The following is an 18,190-nucleotide window of genomic DNA, read 5'->3' as shown; positions in this document are numbered from 1 at the left end:
ATCTACAACCTGTCATTATCACAGTGGGGCGCTATAAGTTTACAGTTTGATTGACAGCTCAAACAGGTTATTAAGGGATTAGCTGTCTTTGATGTGGGGTTATGAATACAAATTTTTGTTTTATAAGGGATTAAGTACTTCATGATATTTAAATGTATTAAATGGGCTTTTATCAATGAGAGTGTTTTTTATGTAGTGAAGTCTGTAATGGATACTTAGAACTTTTTAAAAAATTTCATCTCAGTTTCTGAGGTCTGCCTATGGTAGATACTGGGTGAGTTGGCATGGAAGGTGTAAGGGCAAAGGGTGATGGGTGGGGGACATGAGTTGGCATGAACATGCACTAAGTTGGCATAGGTGCTATAATTAGCAATGGGGGTGAGTGGGGGGGGGGGGGAGGGGTGATGAGTTGGCCCTAAGTTGGCATAGGGGCTATAAGAGCCCTGGGGGATGAGTGGGTGGTCATCAGTTGGCATAAATATAGAATGTGGAATGGGAAGGGACATGAGAGTTGGAGGCCCGAATATTGAATAAAACAATTGGGATGAAGTCCAAGGGGGTCAAGGCAGTCCTTTTAACCAGCTCACTTTGGCACTCGGCAGCCTAGGTCCGCTTCTAGACTGTTTCTGGGGTTGGCGGGCCCAACTCTGGCAGGCACCTGCACCCCGCCCCACCCCCGGAACAAAGAATCCGCAATTCAGAGCTCTTTTTTCCCCTTTGGCAGATGTGGCGAGCTGTAAAATTTCCCCAACTCTACAAATCCACTTTGGGAGTAAAAATTGGGGCCTAAGTTGCAGTCCTGGACTCTTCACTACATGTCTAATCTCTTAAAAGAGGCATACAAACTTCCAAGGTAAGACTTCCAAGAAATTTAAAGAAAATGTTGTCCTGACCCTCAAAAGAAAAGCTAAAAAGAGATGAGCACTTTAAATACAAGATACTGCTCCCTATCAAAGTAAGGCTTAGGAAAACTCTCTCTCCGAGGAGATATTTGTGGTTTTAACACATTTTTCCCTCTTTGAAGAAATACACTGGGGGTAATTTTAAGCCCCAGAAATGAGTGGGTTTGGGTCAGGTGGAAAGTTAAAATTTCAAACCCGAACATAAAACGGAATCTGCCCATTTCTGGTTTTAACATATGTGGGTGACCAATTTGCTCCCAGGAGGAATGTTAGTAAATGAAAGCTGGTCAGGTTTCCCTGGTCTCAGGAAACCCAGCAGGTAAAAAAAAGAACAGAGCAGGATCCATATGGTGAGTGCCTTTACCACACTGCTTGTAGGCTGGGGCAAAAGGAGTATCGCCACCACCCCCACCCCCACCCCTGCCTCCACCAGTTCATCAAGCTATCCTCCCTACAATTTGTCTGATCCTTGCCCCCACAATGATCTCTGATCCCTTCAATGATCTTCCCCTTCAACTTCTTCACTATCACCAATTCCAAGGTGACTACCACTTCGCTCCACCAATAATGCCCTAAATTACCCACATCTACTATTCACCCACCTTGAATTTGATCCATGTCTCCATGGCCACTATCGTCCCTCCATAACCACACACTAACCCTGTGACCACCATCTCGTTCCACTGACTATGCTCTACCCCCTGCAACAACCAGCATGCCCTTGCAAGCTCAGCCCATCTGTGATGACCATTTAGCCTGCCCCCATCATCCAATTACACTCTACCCCTCATGACCACCATCTTTACCCGTGAACCATGCTCAACCCCACCTGCGACTACTATCTCCACCCTCTTTTCATGCTTAAAACCCTTCTGCCCACCATCTTGACCTCTGACCATGCTCAAATATTTCTTAGGCCACCATCTCATTCAATGATCACAAACTGCCATCTTGCTCTCCATCACCACACTCTAACCCTCTTAGCAACCATCCTGACCCAACAAACAACCCTGCAAATACAATTTTCACCCCCACCATGATCTTTTACTCAGCCAACTACCTAATTCTCTACTGCATTTGTCTGCTGTAGGCTGCCAGTCAGGTTGGTTGCCTATTAAGCGGAAAGCCTACAGCAACTATAAACTGAGGAATATTCAGGAAACCTGTACTTACAGGTTTCCCATCCATAATTCTCCCCTGCTCTGAATGTGTGCCCCTGAAAATTGTGGGGCCATTGCATCAGGAGTTCTAATAAGCATTTCTTCGGTTGACATCAGTCAGAGATATTTTGTCATAAATTCTATCCAATCACATTTAGCATGCCATGATTCCTTAAGCAAAACCAACAATCAGCATGAAATATTTCTGCATTAGATGTCTGGTCAAGGTCTAGACTAGAAAAGCCACTAATCTGTTTGCAATTGGAGCAAGCCCAAAGGCTAACATCTGATGTGACTGTACCCCAAAATGGCACACCTCTACAATGAGAGGAAAGATTAATAAAACTACCAGTATGAAAACTATGATAAGTGTGTTTGTGTGTGTTGGGGGTGGAAACGGTGGTGGGCAAGAGGAAAGGGATTTCTTTGGCTGTTTCATCTCCCATGATGTTCTACCCCAACTGCAAAGTTCCTCTTTGTAATCACTTTACATAAAAAAAATTTCAATCCTCCCCACAGTTTTTAGTGATCTAAAACGCGGATCATTCTTCTGCTTCCATCAGTCTGTATATCTTTCAAATGTTGCAGTAAACATTGTTCTTAATAAATACTATTTTTCCCCCGTAAGTGCCAATTACAACTTTGTAACATTTACATACATTACAAATCAATCTTCCCTCAAATCATTCCTATGCCCAGATACTGGCTTTTCACAATCCCTGCACGAGTGATTGTGTTTTAGTCATTTCAAGCACCATCATATTTTCCTCTTTATGTAATAATTTTAAAGATCTACAGATTGAAGGCAAAAATTCAGCAGAGGAAGATTGCTGGATAATTATGTACACAACGCACCTGTATCCTCCTGGGGTTGAACAGAAGTCACAGTAATGATGTAATTCAGTGGTTGGAACAATGCTGTTACAGCCTGCATCTCCAGTGACTGCGGACTACAAAAAATATACAATCAAAGGAATTGTTGAACCAATAAATAAAGGCTCCAAATACCTGTTGCCTAGAAGCATTCAAAGAAAGATTATCTCACAATGTCACAGATATACTCAGGCGGCATGGAGTCTTGAAGTGTTCCTGGTGCTTAGTGAAAATACGTCACTCTTTTAAGTGGAATATACCTTTTTTATAACAACAATGGCAATAACATTGCAACCTTGGGGATGCCTATGATTCATACAATGTCTCAATTTAATGTTGTGCTATTAAATACAAATTCTTTGAAAGGTAGATTAGAACCAATTAAAGGAATATTTTCCTGATGGGATGGGATATTTTCCTGATGGGATGGGACTTTTTCCTGATGAGATGGTGTAGTAACTGTAGCTTTAAGGGATGTAGTAGCTGTAGCTTTAATGAATGTAGTGACTGTAGTTTTAAGACTGATTGTACTATGTAGTATCGTGTGACAGTGAGAACGAATCAGTCCTAAGTGTGGGGATTCTTAAGGGAGGAGTTTTTGTCGAGTTGTGGTGCTTGATGGAAGCAGGTAGCTGATGCTGAAGCCCTGTAAATAAAGTTCACTGTTTCTTATGAGAAACCTGTCTGGAAAATCAAGTCTATAACAACTGGCGACTAGGATAAATTGGTTCTGGCACTGCCCCTCACCCAGTGAATATGAGTATCTTGTTTTAAGCAGAAGAAATGGAAAATATACTCATCAGATATGCCACTTTTTGGCAGGATTGACCCTTCAACTCATCTACAGGGGATTGCAGTCATTATATAGAATGTCTCATTTTCCTTTTCCGAGCAAACAAAATAACGGTGGAGGAAAAATGGAAAGTAATTCTAAGTGTCTGTGGGAGTAAAACTCATAATTTAAACCGTAGTTTGATGGCTCCAAACACTCCTAATTCGAAGACCTTCAGCAAATTGGTAGACCTCATAAAGGGTCATGTTCAACCCAAACCCTCCATAATCACGCAGAGGTTCAAATTTAATTTGAGAGTAAGAGCCCTGGGGGAGACCATAGCAACATACATAGCGAAGTTCAAACAGCTAAACGACATAACAAGGGATCGTTTGGTCTGCAGTGTTAATGATGATGTCATTCAACGACGGTTATTAGCTGACGTAAATATCAAATTTAAAAGAGCATTGGAAATAGGGCTTGTGATGGAAAGTGCTGAGCGGGATTCGCAGGCCTTACAGGGTGTACAAAATGGTGCCGTTTTCCAGTTGGGGCAGGAACAGACCACCGGGCATGGTGTGAAAACCAGAGAGTCAGCAGTGAAGCGGGAGACAGTCCATACAACCCGAAAATTTTAAAAATATACAGGGGACAGCTCAGCAGCAAATCTGAAAATGAATTGTTACTGATGTGGGAGTAACTATATCCCTGAAACTTGCTGTTTTAAAGAGGTGGAGTGCCATTACTGTCATAAAAGAGGGCACATACTGAAGCTATGTAAAGCAAAATTGAGACAGACTTCCAGGCAGCAAACTTAGCTGATCAAAATACATAATACAGAAGAACCAGAAACCATTAATTCTCTATTTAATGTGAAAGTAGGGAAAACAGAGTCAATCACTGTTACTCTGCAGTTCAATGGAAAACCTTTGATTATGGAAGTGGAAACCAGTGCAAGAACCACTGCAGTGGGGGAGCACACATTCAAATATTTAAACAACAGTATTCAACAACTGAATATGGAGCAGACTTCAGCCAAACTGAAAACATATACTGGTGAAGTCATACAAGTGAAAGATATTACTGCTGTGCCTGTTTATTACAAGCACCAGACAGCACAGGTCCCTGTGATTGTAACTCTTTCGAGTACAAACACACTTCCATCTGTTCCTATTCAGATGAAGTTACATTGTTTCATGGTTTGCCGTTGTGAGATTTGAACTCTTGATCTTGGGGTTACAAGCCCAGTACCATAACCACTTGGCTATTTAGGCCAAGCTCCCTGTGATTGTAACTCTTTCAAGTACAAACCCGTTTCCATCTGTTTCAGATGAAGTTACATTGTTTCATAGTTTGCCATTGTGAGATTTGAACTCTTGATCTTGGGGTTACAAGCCCAGTACCCATAACCATTTGGCTATTTGGGCCAAGCTCCTTGTGATTGTAGTGGAAGGTGAAGGACCAAGCCTTCTAGGTCATAATTGGTTGAGGTAAATTAACCTTGATTGGTCAGTGAGATTTCAAAAGGAAGCCAGTAGAGTTCCTGAGTTGGAAAAGGAACAAGGCAATGTGCTTCAGAATAAGCCTGGAGGGTCCAAGGACCGTAACAGGATGCAAAAGGAGTGTGTAGCTATTCAGCAACCTGAGGAAATGATGACTGTCTTAAACAGGTCTTAAACCGTTGAAAGGCCTTCACACACTATAAGGATCCCTCAGGGTCAAAGCCTCTGGAAAATTACGAAGAGAAGCAGAATGAATTTAATGTCACTCCGAATGAACTGAAGAACCAGTTGGCAGAGAAGATGCAGCAAAGCTACAAGGAGACAGAAGAGTTGAAGAATCAGCTGAGTGAAACAGAAGAGGCATTAGAAGGGAAAGTTATGGAGCTTTCCAAAATGCAAGTGGGTGATGAAGCCATGGGTAGCCCAACCCCTGAATGGAACCAACTTGAGATTCCGCCTGAGAGGAGTCTGGCCGAATGCACAGTCAAAATGAAGGACGAGACTAAACTCTGTAATAGACATAAGACAACAAGGTGGAAGATGGTTTAGAAAAGACAATAAATGACCTCCCACACTACTACAGGTTCAACACCTTCAGAATTACTTATGAAGCGCCGCCTGGTACTTCCCAATTTGGAGGGGAAGGTGGAGAACAAGGAAATCAAAAAGTGACTCAGGATTTGCACAGCCAGAATTTACAATCGGTGAAACAGTATTCGTACAAAACTTTGCTAGTCGATCAAATTGGTTATCTGGTGCAATAGTTTCGGTGACAGGACCATTGTCTTACCACGTACAAGTAGAGGGCCGGATCATCCAAAAATACGTGGATCATTTGAGAAGAAGGGAGATATCAACAAACTGATGTTCCACTTGTAGCCATTGTAGAACCTGTGGTCCCCATTGTGGTTGATCAACCTAGGATAGACATACCAGATGCCTCTGTCGGAGCGGATAACACCGAAATGCCTCCGCCTAAGGAGGTACCTGATGTTGCTGCGATTCCAGAAAATGAAGACCCAGTAAGAGATTCTAAAGTCGTGGAACTACGATGTTCCACCTGGATCAGAAAACCACCTGAGAGACTGAACTTATAATTTCATAACCCATGTATATATCTGTAATGTCATGAATGTAGTCGTTCTTGTAAGTACAAATTGTAAAAAAAAAAATTAAAGGGGGAGGAACATCGTAACTAGCTTTAAGGAACGTGGTGAATGTAGCTTTAAGGAATGTAGCGACTGTAGCTTTAAGACTTATGTACTGTGTAGAATCAATGTGACAGTGAGGACAAATCAGCCTGAAACATGGGGAACCTTAGGGGTGGAGTTTGTATCTAGTTTTGGTTCTTGATGGAAGCAAGTGAATGGTGCTGAAGCACTATAAATAAAGTTCACTGTTTCTTATGAGAAACCTGTCTGAAAAATCAAGTCCATAACAGATGGGATATTCTCCTGATGGGAAGGCATATTTTACAGACGGGATTTCTTTACAACAGGGCATTGTTTTGGGGGCAGCTTAGTTACAAAAAGATTCCCTGATGAATGTTTGGAGAAAGAAATAACATATTTTGAATAAGAATGTCTTCATTGGTGTTCAAATCAATCCTTACCTTTCATGAATACAAAACAGTGACCACTTAAGATATTGTCATATTTCAAGTGTAATCTTTATTCAGGCATGATGCTTTCAACGAATCTACCCCTGCAAACACCACTGCTGTCCACAATGGGCATATATTTATTCTAAACATGTTCTCCAGGAGTTACCCCAGCACTAGTATGACACTGTCACGATCTGAATATGTCCTTTTACCTGCCCGAATATTATTTACGTATGCGTTTCTTGTGAAGCAATAGTAAATTCTGATTGCACGCGCTTGTGAGAGGGAGAATATTGTGGTACAGTGGATTGGTTGAGATGGCCAAAATAAAAATTCTGGTTTAGTTGTAAAATAAGAATAATGCCATCCGCAGTGAAATAAATCCCCTGCAAGGAGTGGAAGCAGCCACCACTTGATAATGAAGCTGATTTTATTTATTAAGCCTTCTAAAAAAGCATAATTTTAATATATAAATATGGAACACAATAAATTAACTTAAATCGTTTGCCTCAGGTAATTTAGCTTGGCAATATGCTTGAATGGCCTTCATAAAGAGAAAATATTCAATTTATTCTCCCAAGCTGAAATAAAATTCAGGTCCCTAAAGAACAATACTGCATACTGCACCACTTATTAATCTTAAAAACTCAAGATTATTTCCATAAGTCTCTTGTTTAAATAAATTTAGATTCCCTTTAAATCCAGACTCAATGTGAGATTTCTGAAAAATTATATTGATAAAAAATGGTCAACATGAACCAAATTCCATATCTATCAATATAATTAAAGCTTTGCATATAGCATGCCTCATAAATTCAATGTATAGTGTGGTATATTAAATATGTCCATAACATTAACAAATTATCACAATTTTCTGATTCACTCAAACATACACATCTGTGAAAGACCACTCTTAAGGAAATCTATCAATTATGAATGGGGAACCTGTACAATTCTAGCACTCAATTTTTTAATCCCCTGAGGTTTCAACTTAGTAGTAGTGGAGACCACACAATATACCAACTACAATGCTCCAATTATTTATTCACCAGCTTCAACTATCATTATGGCCTGAATTTTGCACTCGTGCTCGTGCGATCAGTGGGCCCAGAAGCGGATGCGATTTGTGCTTCCGGCTGCGATCGCAACTGACACATGATATCATGCTGGCTGGCCAATTAACTGCAAGCTGAGAGAGGCTCAGTGCTGCCGGAGGGAAGGCAGGAAGACAAGTGAGGGTGCTAGAGGGTGGTTTACAACGAGCTCTCTGAAGGCTGACAACTGCTGTGGAGCTGCCTCAGGGAGCTGCAGTATTGGTCAAAGGATATTGCATACAAAAAAATGCCACAAACTCTCGCTAATACAACTACAAACAATTCATAGCAGTACTCATAACTCCTAAACCTTCAAACATCGTTTGCGCATTTTATCCTGCCCTGGATCAAGAATGATGCAAAAACGTATAGGCTGCCTGGCTGATTACGCTTGGTGCGTGGGCCAAAGACGCATGGGCCACTAAAAATCCCGGTCAACTGGGGCTTTAGTTGGAGCTTTGATGGTCAGCAGACGCACTTCTGACTTACGCGTCCGTCCGCCAACTGCGATATGGTGCGACGTCGCTATGATGTTGGGACGTCGCAATGATGATAGGATGCCCACCCAACGTTTCCTTGCGCGATTTCGCGCTAGTTTGAGTTGGCCGTGTGTCTGATCACGGCATGTAAAATTCCGGCCTACATTTATTTAAAAAAAAGAATTCTGGGGGGTCAGGGCGGAGGGCGGTGAGGAACATTAAGCTCACCTGTTGGGTCACTCATTGCTTATTAAAAATAACCCCAAATGGCTTTCTGCAAACACATCTGGTCTTCTTCTCAGATTTGAGCTCAGCTACATTTCCCACTTCTATCATCTCCTTGACCTTGCCAGCAGAAAGATATTTAACCTTGTAGCAGACTCTTAAAGTGCACGAGCATCACTCTGTGCATGTCACACTGTTGGATTATTACTCCCAAAATTCAACAGTGTCACCATGTACACAACTCTAATGTAACATAATTCCCAGATGCAGCTTATACTTGACCATTGAGTCTTATAAAATACTGGGCAGGATTGGGGACTTATGTACAGAAGTCATAGCACACCCTACAAACCACCAGTCCTGCTGTTGGTCATAAAAAGAGATTCTGGCACTTTTTAAAGCAACACTTCAACTTTCTCCTGATTCCTCCCAGATATAGCTTACTAGTTGGAAATCAGATCAAGGTGAAACAACTTCTCTTAAAAGCTGGAATTACACTTTTCCTCAACTCCATTGGTACTAAATAGATACCCTTCTTCCTCTTGAATGTAGTGCTTTAATACCTAATTTTCAGTACTCTGTTCCTCATCCACCCCATCTACTTTCTACTCCAACAAGAACAAGACAACAGTGACATCAAAATCATGCTCCATACCACCCAAAATCAGCTATTTCGAACAAAATTGCACTTTTAAAAGGCCATCAGCATGAGTCAATATAATTTACATTTAACGCTAATGTCTGGATTGACTATTTTTATAAAGCAGTACACTCTCAACACGTTGAAAAAAAACATAAAATGAAATACCATGCCTTTTCCCCACAGCTTATTGTTTTTTATTGAACTTCATTTGTGATAACATTGTACTATATCTTGAAGCTCAACCTTTGAAATAAATTATAATTTCAATAATAAAAATAGAAAATGATGGAAGTATGCAACATGTCAGCAGCATCTGTGGAGAGAGAAACAAAGTTCATGGCTGGAAACTTCTGCCCCTGCAAGAGCTGGGGAAGGAGGCAAGTGAGCCTGAGAATTTAGCAGGTTGGCATCGGGTCAGATACTGAGGCCCTCCTGCCTCCACTGGAAACAAGTTATTAGCAGTAAGGCCCAAGGCCTGCCCTCAGGCAATTGAGGCCCTCAAGTTGCCAATTAATGACCATTTAAGGGCCTCTTCCCGCCTCCGCTGCAATCTTCCACTCCAGGCTGGCTTGCCGACAGGCAGCATGTGCAACTGGTAAAACTGCGTGGGTTGCATGTCAGCTGGAGGGGTGTATAGGGGTTCCCTTGATATGCACTAATTTATGCATGATCGCGGGCATGAACATGGGGTGACCGCTGACAATCATCCCTTGCCCCTGCTGCTGACTCCCATACTTCCCCTCTCCCCATGACCCCCACCCTGCGAGACTCTCCCTGCCTCACTCAAAGCACTTAGCTTTTTCAAAGGTCACTCTGTGACCTCGGGACTCCAAGGTCTAGGGTGGGGGTGTTCTTCTGGCACCCTCCTCTGTGGTGCTGCCAAGTGCACGAGCTGCCCACCTCTGATTGGCTGGCAGCTCTTGGCAGGCAGGGAGTCGTCTTCTGGGGTCCTCAGTCTAGGGGAAGCCCCACCACCATCCACTTAACTGCCTGACAGGCAGAATGTATAGCAGGCCTTCCTCCTCAGAGTCAGCGTGGGTGTCTCGTCGCTTTCTCAGGTAGTGAATAAGGCCTCTGCTGAGAATGGAAGATTCTGCCCAATGTTTCAGATTAATGACCTTACATAGCTGTTTTTTAAACAAGAGGCAGAAAAAGTGGTGAGTAGAGGAAAGAACAACTGGGAAGATCTCTGAAAGGGGAGAAGACAGAAGAGGTTAAATGACAAAAGGGATGATAAAAGGACAGCATCCGGAAATGCTAACTTTGTTCTTCTCTCTACATAAACTGTCTGACCTGTGCAGCATTTCCTGTTCTTATTTATGATTCTTAGTACCGCAGTATTTTGTTTTTGAATCCATTTCAATAATTTGATGAAAAATCGAATCCTCTGCCTAGAAGCAGTAGAGATTGTGGCAAAAATTCAACTGGTAAGAGTAATGATGGGCGGATCTGATAGCTGTTGGAAGTAGAGCTAGGAGATTGGGGTCAGCTCAGGAACTCGGAGATTTCAGGATATGGAGCAGTGGTCATTAGGGTCATCAATAAGCTTTTTGGCCATTCCATGCTGCTTAGTGTTGGTTTTTACAGGAGGCAATCAGCACTGCGTTGGCTGCCTCAGGTGCAAGCCAAGGTTGCAACAGCGAACAGAAGCAGGTGTCAGATCCTTTATTTGCATTTGCTATTGAACTAACAGCTGCTTCTGATTTGGATAGAGGATGTCCCTCGTTTGGCTTTTACCAAAATGGCGTCCAGCAAGGCCCACACCAGTTATGTATGTGTTGCACAGATGTCATTTTGGACACAAACTGAAAAACCAGGCACTACAGGCGCTGTCTTCCTAGTGTTCAATATTCTAAATGAAATAGCCATATAATAGGATATATCTGTTGCATTTTTTTTTTAAAGAAAAGCATCAGTTTAAGTTGATAATTCACCCTATTAGCAAGTAATTTTTCAGTTGGGTATAGGGCTCAAGGATGTGGTCTAGATATAGTAGCTGCCAATGTACAACCACATAGTACTTTCGCTGATCAGTAAATACCTGATTTCTTCTACAATACATTTATTTGTAACAGAAGTAAATGTTCAGACTTCCATACCAGTTCTTGAGCTTTAGGATCCCTGAAGCTAATGTCAATGCTTCGGCCTGATTCAGTGATTTCAATAAGAGACCTAGTAAATCCCAGATTTTAGGCTCCAGTATGTCACAGGGAACTGTTCTGCAGGATAAAATGAAAGCATACAGTTTTTACAAAAAATAAATCCCACACATCAGCAAAGAGCCCTTCTACCAATCACCACGTCATTGATATTTGTCTCCTCTTTTGCTTTCTGTGGCTTTATCCCCGATCAGGATTGTGGGATCGTCCAGGCTGCAGACATCGCCAGGGACATTGCCAATGCCAACTGGCATGGGTAGGAAGTCTGGTTAGCCATTTTTCTACCTCATCTGGATCACACAATTGACAATGACAAAGCAACCTCTCAGGGTACAAAGGTATAAATGTTATTGCAAATAAGTAGCAGTTTCAATTTTTTGGAATTGATTAGCAAAACTAAAAGTTGGAAAGTCAAGATGGTGAAGCTTCACTCCACTCTTCATTCTGCAAATATGATGGTGAATTCACAGTTGATTATATGTTACAAGGTTTTAATTTATAAAAGGTGTTGAGTAATTTTCTCTTTGTTTATTCTTTTACTTAGGCTGCTCTCCTGCCATCAATTGTGAAATTACTAATAAAATAACATATTAATATAGCACCAGGATACTCAGGATAACTCCCATGCTTCTCTTCAAAATAGAACCATGGGATCTTTTACTTGAGAAGGCTTTGGTTTAACTCATCTGAAGGATGGCACCTCAAACAGTGCAGCACTCCCTCAGTACTACAGTGGAGTATCAACCTAGAGTTTTGTATGCAAGTGTCTGGAATGGGACTCGGACCCACAACCTTCTGACTCAGAGTTGAAAGTGCTACCATCTGAGCCAATGTTGTTAATCAACCAAAGTGCCCTTTCCTGCTTTTAAGATATTATCAATAAGCAGTGCTGTGAGATGGCTTTTACTGGCACTCAAACATTCTCATGGTGCATTCTCTTGGGTTAATTTATAAAATAAATTTAGAAAATATTGTATTCTGAACAGCAGACAAAGACACTTTTGGTTAACTCTGTCAACTGCTTGACTAGTGTTTTACTTTTCATGCTCAAGAATTGTAGCCTCCCACATGACACACAATGTGATGCAAGTAGCTCCAAGTGACATCACGGCAGGATATAGGAGACAACATTGCTTCATAATTTGCCAAGAAAATGCACTTAAGCACACAAGAGAGCTGAAGGCGGATTTTTTTCCCCCCTTAAGAATAAGACATTTGCTTCCACAGGTTTTCCATCTAAAACCCAACTAGAATTTAATAAATTCACAATGCCTCTCTACCTGTCTCTTTGACCACAATTTTGCTCATCTGCCCTAACTTCTCATGTGGCCCAGTGTCAAATTTTGTTCTATAACGCTCCTCTGAAATGCTTGGGACGTTTTACTACATTAAAGGCAGTACATAAAATACAAATTGTTGTTAGTTCTGATAGAAAATGCAGCAAATCTGTTAATCACAACCAGATTTTGTTTTGTTGCTAAAATATTAAATAGTTTTTCCACATTACCTGGATACATTCAAGAAAAGTTCTGCTAAGGATGGACCAATTCCAGTCAAGTCACCCTTTAAAAGTAACTTTATACTTCCTTCTATCTTAGGCCACAATGATACTATGGCAGCTGGATGGCTGGTTCCAGAAACCTTGGACAGTAGTTTCAGAGCCTGTTGGACATTGGAAGTGATATCAGACCTCAGGAAATCTTCAATGTGCCCAGTAATTGCACAGGCACAATCTGACCAATCCGTAGAATGCAAAGCAGTAACTGTATCAGTTAACTGGATTTTGCTGCCATTTCCCAAAGTAGCAAGTTCAGAGCATTGTAAAGAGAAAGACAAAATGTTTGCTAAAAGTTGACTAGCTGTTGAGGCCACAAATATACTCGGGTCCTTCTGAAGCCGAATAATCTCATCAATGCAGTCTGTTGGCAAAAAGAGAAAGTAAATGTAATCCTTTGTTGAAATTAGAAACAGGACAATGTAGCAAATTTTCTGATTAAGTAGAAATTCAAACAGAATGCTAGTCTTAAAAGTACAGATCATTTTAATCAAAGAACATTTATGAGTAGCCTCTTGCTGGTATATAAAACTTTTAGTGTAAATGGAATGGGTCAGCAAATTTGAGTGATGTATTTGCCTAATAGTAATGCTACTAGTGACACCCCCAAATTTGGAACTAGAAAGCACCTGAGGTTAAACTTTACAGCCCTGGGAGGTACTAAGAACAGCCTGAATCAGTGGTTTTGCCCAGTAACTTGAAGCAGAGGTGCCAATGCAGGCATCATGTTTTCCTCGTTGTAGATAGACAAGTGTGCTGTACACTCGTAAAGTGGAGGAATACAGTTTCCCATTGCCATCCTGAATGGATTTTCTCCAACCTTTAAGGAAAATCCCACAGCCAGACATAAAAGTTGTAATGTACCACTTTCACATTACTGTACATGTACAAGTTTTGTTAATCTGCTGCCACCCATGATGTGGAATCTGTTCCACAATTTAAAATAGGCCAAATTCAATAGGACCAACCAATAAGGCTTTAAAAAACTATTTTTTGAAGCCCTTCTAGTGAGATAAACATGACACAGACCTGATCCAAACTTTTAAAAAGTGGCTTACTCCTGCTCCTAATTCTTTTGCTCATATGCTGGAAAAGCACAAATAATTAATTTTTGTAAAAACTCAGAGGCAGCTATTATAAATTTGTGGTTTAAGGCAAAATAAGTATTGGCTTACAATCTAAGTTATAAGCACATACGAGGGGCCTAGATATAGTAGACAGTAAAGACTTGTTTCCCCTAACTGAGGGGTCAATTACCAGGGGACATAGATTTAAGGTGATTGTAGAAGGATACGTGGGGACATGAGGAAAAACCTTTTCACGCAGAGGGTGGTGGGAGTCTGGAGTTCACTGGTCGTTGAGGCTGAACTCTCAACTCAATTAAAAGGTACTTGATCTGCATCTGATGCACTGTAACCTGCAAGCCTACAGACCAGGTGCTGGAACGTGGGATTAAAATGGGTGGCTGCCTCCTTTTTCATCTTTTTCTGACTGGCACAGACATGATGGGCTGAATGGCCTCTTCTGCGCTGTCACTTTTTTATGGTTCTATGGTTCCACAGAAGGTGGACAGAAATATGCAAAGACAACCACCTCAATCTATATAGTTATAACACGGTAGAACACAAGGAATTACTACTCCATATTTTCCTGTTAGTTTTAGAATTTCACTATCCGCTATGCATCCACCTGAAATTTTTCGATGATCTCAATAGATATTTGCAACAGAAATTGTGTGCATATTTTAGTGAAAAACATATTTGTTTACTTAAAAAAAGATTTAAGCAAGATTAAGTGATTACCATATTTACAGAGAAATTGAATCACAGCTTCATGCTGCAGCATATTTTGAATCCCTAAGAGCCATCCACACCGTACAGTTGCTTCCTCCCATGTTTCTGTCTCAAGGCTTGCTGGATTTCCAAACAGACTGCTCATAATCCCATCATCCTGGAATAACAACGGCATTGAAATTGTAGCATCACTTTTGATGAGTAAGCTACAATCAAAAATCAATGACTTCATAGACCAATTCCCCAATTCCCTCCACCTTCAGCAAATTTAAAAAGTAAAAATCACCACCAAGAAAATTATAATTGGATGCTGGTGTCAACATGTTAGTTTATGGCATTTAAGTTTAGGGTCATGAGGACTCGAAACGTCAACTCTTTTCTTCTCCGCCGATGCTGCCAGACCTGCTGAGTTTTTCCAGGTAATTCTGTTTTTGTTAGTTTATGGACCTGACTAAATCACTTCCTAATCCTGTAGTTACTCTGAAAGTAACATCCCTTTCTCCCCCGCTACTACAAAAACACATGGTATGAGAAACTCAGGTTGGGAGAAGACACATTTGAACATGACTTCCTTTAATGTTATGTTAACACAAAACAGTAGAACATCAGGTGAACAGAGCACAAAGGAGGTTCTGCTTTAGTGAAAGCTATCATGACTTGTGGCTTTAGTCGAATTAAAAAAAAGCACATACAAGCCATTGATGCAATGTCTGGTTCATGGCATGCTGAATTATCAATCTGTTGTGCTGGCATACAGCAACATCTTGTATTTATATAGTGCTGTTAACAGTGTAAAAGGTCCTAAGACGCTTCACAGGAGCATTATCAAACAAAGTTTTGCACCGTGTCACATAGGGAGATACTAGGGCAGATGACCAAAAGCTTGGCCATAACGGAACATTTCAAAAGAGTGCCTTAAAAGGAGGAAAGAGGTAAAGGCAGAGGGGTTTAGGGAGGGATATCCAGAGTTTAGGACCTTGGCAGCTGGAAGCATGGATGTCAATGGTACAGCAATTAAAAATCGGGTTTGTGCAAGAGACCAGATTTGGAAAAACACAGTTATCTCTAAGGGTTACAGGAAATTACAGAGGCAAGAGAGGGACAAGGCCATGGAGGGATTTGAAAACAAGGATAAGAATTTTAAAAACTGAGGCGTTGCTTAACTGGGTGCCAATGTTGGTCAGCGAGTGCAGGGGAGATAGGTGAAAAGGACTTGGTATGAGTTAGGTAATTGGCAGCAAAGTTTTGCATGTGCTCAAGGCTAGGTAACATTACACATATTGCTCACTGTCACAAAATATGAGTGTTTATTACATTTAAAGATGTCCAACATATTAAAAAACCAAAAAGAACAAAAACAGAAAATGCTGGAAATACACAGCGGGTCTGACAGCATGTGAAATGAGGGGAGAAAAGGGTTAAATTTTAAGAAACACACTCTTTGCTAAGTAGAACAACACTTTTGGGTGTAGCTCTTTCTCTTTTTAGATTTAAATAGACCTGCTGTGAATCTTCAGCATTTTTTTATTTTCCTTTGAATTTCAAGCATCTTCCTGGCATTTCTTTCTTTTCATTTGCACAGAAAGGCAGGTTTTCTGACCATAACATTTTAACTATGGAAACTGTGAATCATTACCCTATAATTTAGCAGTCATTCTTATGATCACAAGCAAACAATTCCTCATCAAATAAAAAGACTTAAAAACTTGAAAATTAATTATTTTCTAATTACTTACCTCCAACTTATGGAAATAGTCCTCTGAGGCTGCAAATAGTCCAGTCAGCTTCATAATGAAGGAAAGGGTGCTAGGGTTAAGGTCCCTCTGCTTGGATACATTTACAATTATATTTGTCAGGCATGGAATCCTCTGCAGAATATACAACTCTGTTTCTTAGGGGAGCCCAGAAAAGAAAAGCAAAAGTGAGAAAAAATTTACATTGATTTAATGTGCAATTTTATTTCTATAGTTTATAATGTGTCTTTATTTAATGCCTGTGTCAATATTCATCACCACACCCCCCTGCCCCACAGTCTCCTAAAGGCACCTGACTCCTTGCAAAGGTTGAGTCTCAAGGACAACAATTGCTCCTTGGGTCATATTCACAGTTTCTGCCTGTGATTTAATCAGTGGGACATCTTAGCCAAGACCAATTCGGTGCGCACACATCAATAATTGCATCTTCCAGCAGGGATTGTTGGATAGTGATCAGGAGTCAGAACACTGTCTAGTTATCTTCATCCCTAACCATCTATCTGAGGCCAATTTTAGCACTATTCTAGCTGTGATCTGCTCACTCAGCGCAGGTTAAGGTTCAAGCTCATGACATAGTCTTATGAGTTAGTTACTCTACCTTAAATTAATTGTGCCAACAGGGGAGTCTGCCATCTGTCTGGTGGTAACAATTTATTATGCCAAGGATGTTCCCTAGAAAACCAAAAGTAGGGCATCCAGGCAGATGAATGAGAATGCCAGATGAAACTGTATATCAAACAGATCACCTTAACAGAAGCCCAAAGATGTCGGTGAGCATTTTTGTCTGGAAATAATATCCTGATTATCCACTCAGAATCATACATGTTGCTTAAAAATGAATGGATGAAGCAGATCTTAAGAATTATCTTTCACTAAAAATAATCAGAACTTGCATTAATTTGCAGTCAACCCAGTTCCTTGTTGGTGCATGTCTATCACAATTTGGAAACCTCATTTGGGAATTCCACAGGATGGCTGTTGTGGGGAACTGGGGGAAAATCTCATTAGTGCAGAAGAAGTAATACTGCAGCAGAATAGATGACAACTGTCTTAAAAGCACAAACTGCAACATTCTCCAGTACTAATTTACCTTGATATGTAGAAAGAAATGCATTAAAATTATACAAATCAGATTTATTTCATACTCAATGCTGGTTGAGTTAGTGATGTTTAAAAAAACTGATTATATAATTACCGTTTTTTGTTCTTGCCTGGAAGCAATCAAGCAGCTTCTCCAAACAGGTATCATCAACAACTGCCTGCCTGGTGTCTCCTAATACTGCACAAACACGGGGCAAGAGCTCCACGTACTCGCTTTCCATTCTCCAACTATATAATAAATTCTCTGGGGAAATAAAATACAAAATGTAAATTCTCATGTTTTTTTCATGGTTTTCAAAAATGCCTACTCAAAAATATTACTAACAGCTTTAAATATGCTACAACTGCCAGCTAGTACCTACTTAGCATATCACACTCCAGCATATTACAGTAGCTACATTCTCTAAAAAGTTCACATTTTATTCAAAATCTTGAGGGGTTTGGGCAGAGTACATAGGGAAAAACTGTTCCCACTGGTGGGAGGATCGAGAAAGAGGAGGCACAGGTTTAAGGTAATTGGCAAAAGAAGCAATGGAGACTTTTTCAAACAGTGGGTGTTTAAGGTGTGGAATGCA

General features: G+C 40.7%; 1 protein-coding gene across 3 annotated transcripts in view; it reads right to left on the bottom strand.

Moving 5' to 3' along the window:
* brat1 (BRCA1-associated ATM activator 1) overlaps window positions 1-18,190 on the bottom strand; it is a 43,623-nt gene that overhangs the window by 22,835 nt on the left and 2,598 nt on the right. Inside the window, exons 2-7 of one of the 3 annotated variants that reach the window (XM_041207474.1) lie at window positions 17,710-17,859; window positions 16,497-16,645; window positions 14,770-14,917; window positions 12,920-13,331; window positions 11,353-11,472; window positions 2,918-3,012 (exon numbers count right to left, since the gene is read on the bottom strand). In XM_041207474.1, coding sequence (XP_041063408.1) covers window positions 2,918-3,012; window positions 11,353-11,472; window positions 12,920-13,331; window positions 14,770-14,917; window positions 16,497-16,645; window positions 17,710-17,836 — 1,051 coding nt within the window. In that variant the 5' untranslated portion in view covers window positions 17,837-17,859. Of the gene's footprint in view, window positions 1-2,917; window positions 3,013-11,352; window positions 11,473-12,919; window positions 13,332-14,769; window positions 14,918-16,496; window positions 16,652-17,709; window positions 17,860-18,190 lie in introns of all 3 variants that reach the window. The other 2 variants (XM_041207473.1, XM_041207476.1) reach the window with 2 other exon arrangements.

The sequence above is a fragment of the Carcharodon carcharias genome, chromosome 15, assembly GCF_017639515.1.
Source record: "Carcharodon carcharias isolate sCarCar2 chromosome 15, sCarCar2.pri, whole genome shotgun sequence".
NCBI lineage: Eukaryota > Metazoa > Chordata > Chondrichthyes > Lamniformes > Lamnidae > Carcharodon > Carcharodon carcharias.
The sequence above is the reverse complement of the archived record's forward strand: the minus strand, read 5'-3'. Positions and strand labels throughout refer to the sequence as shown.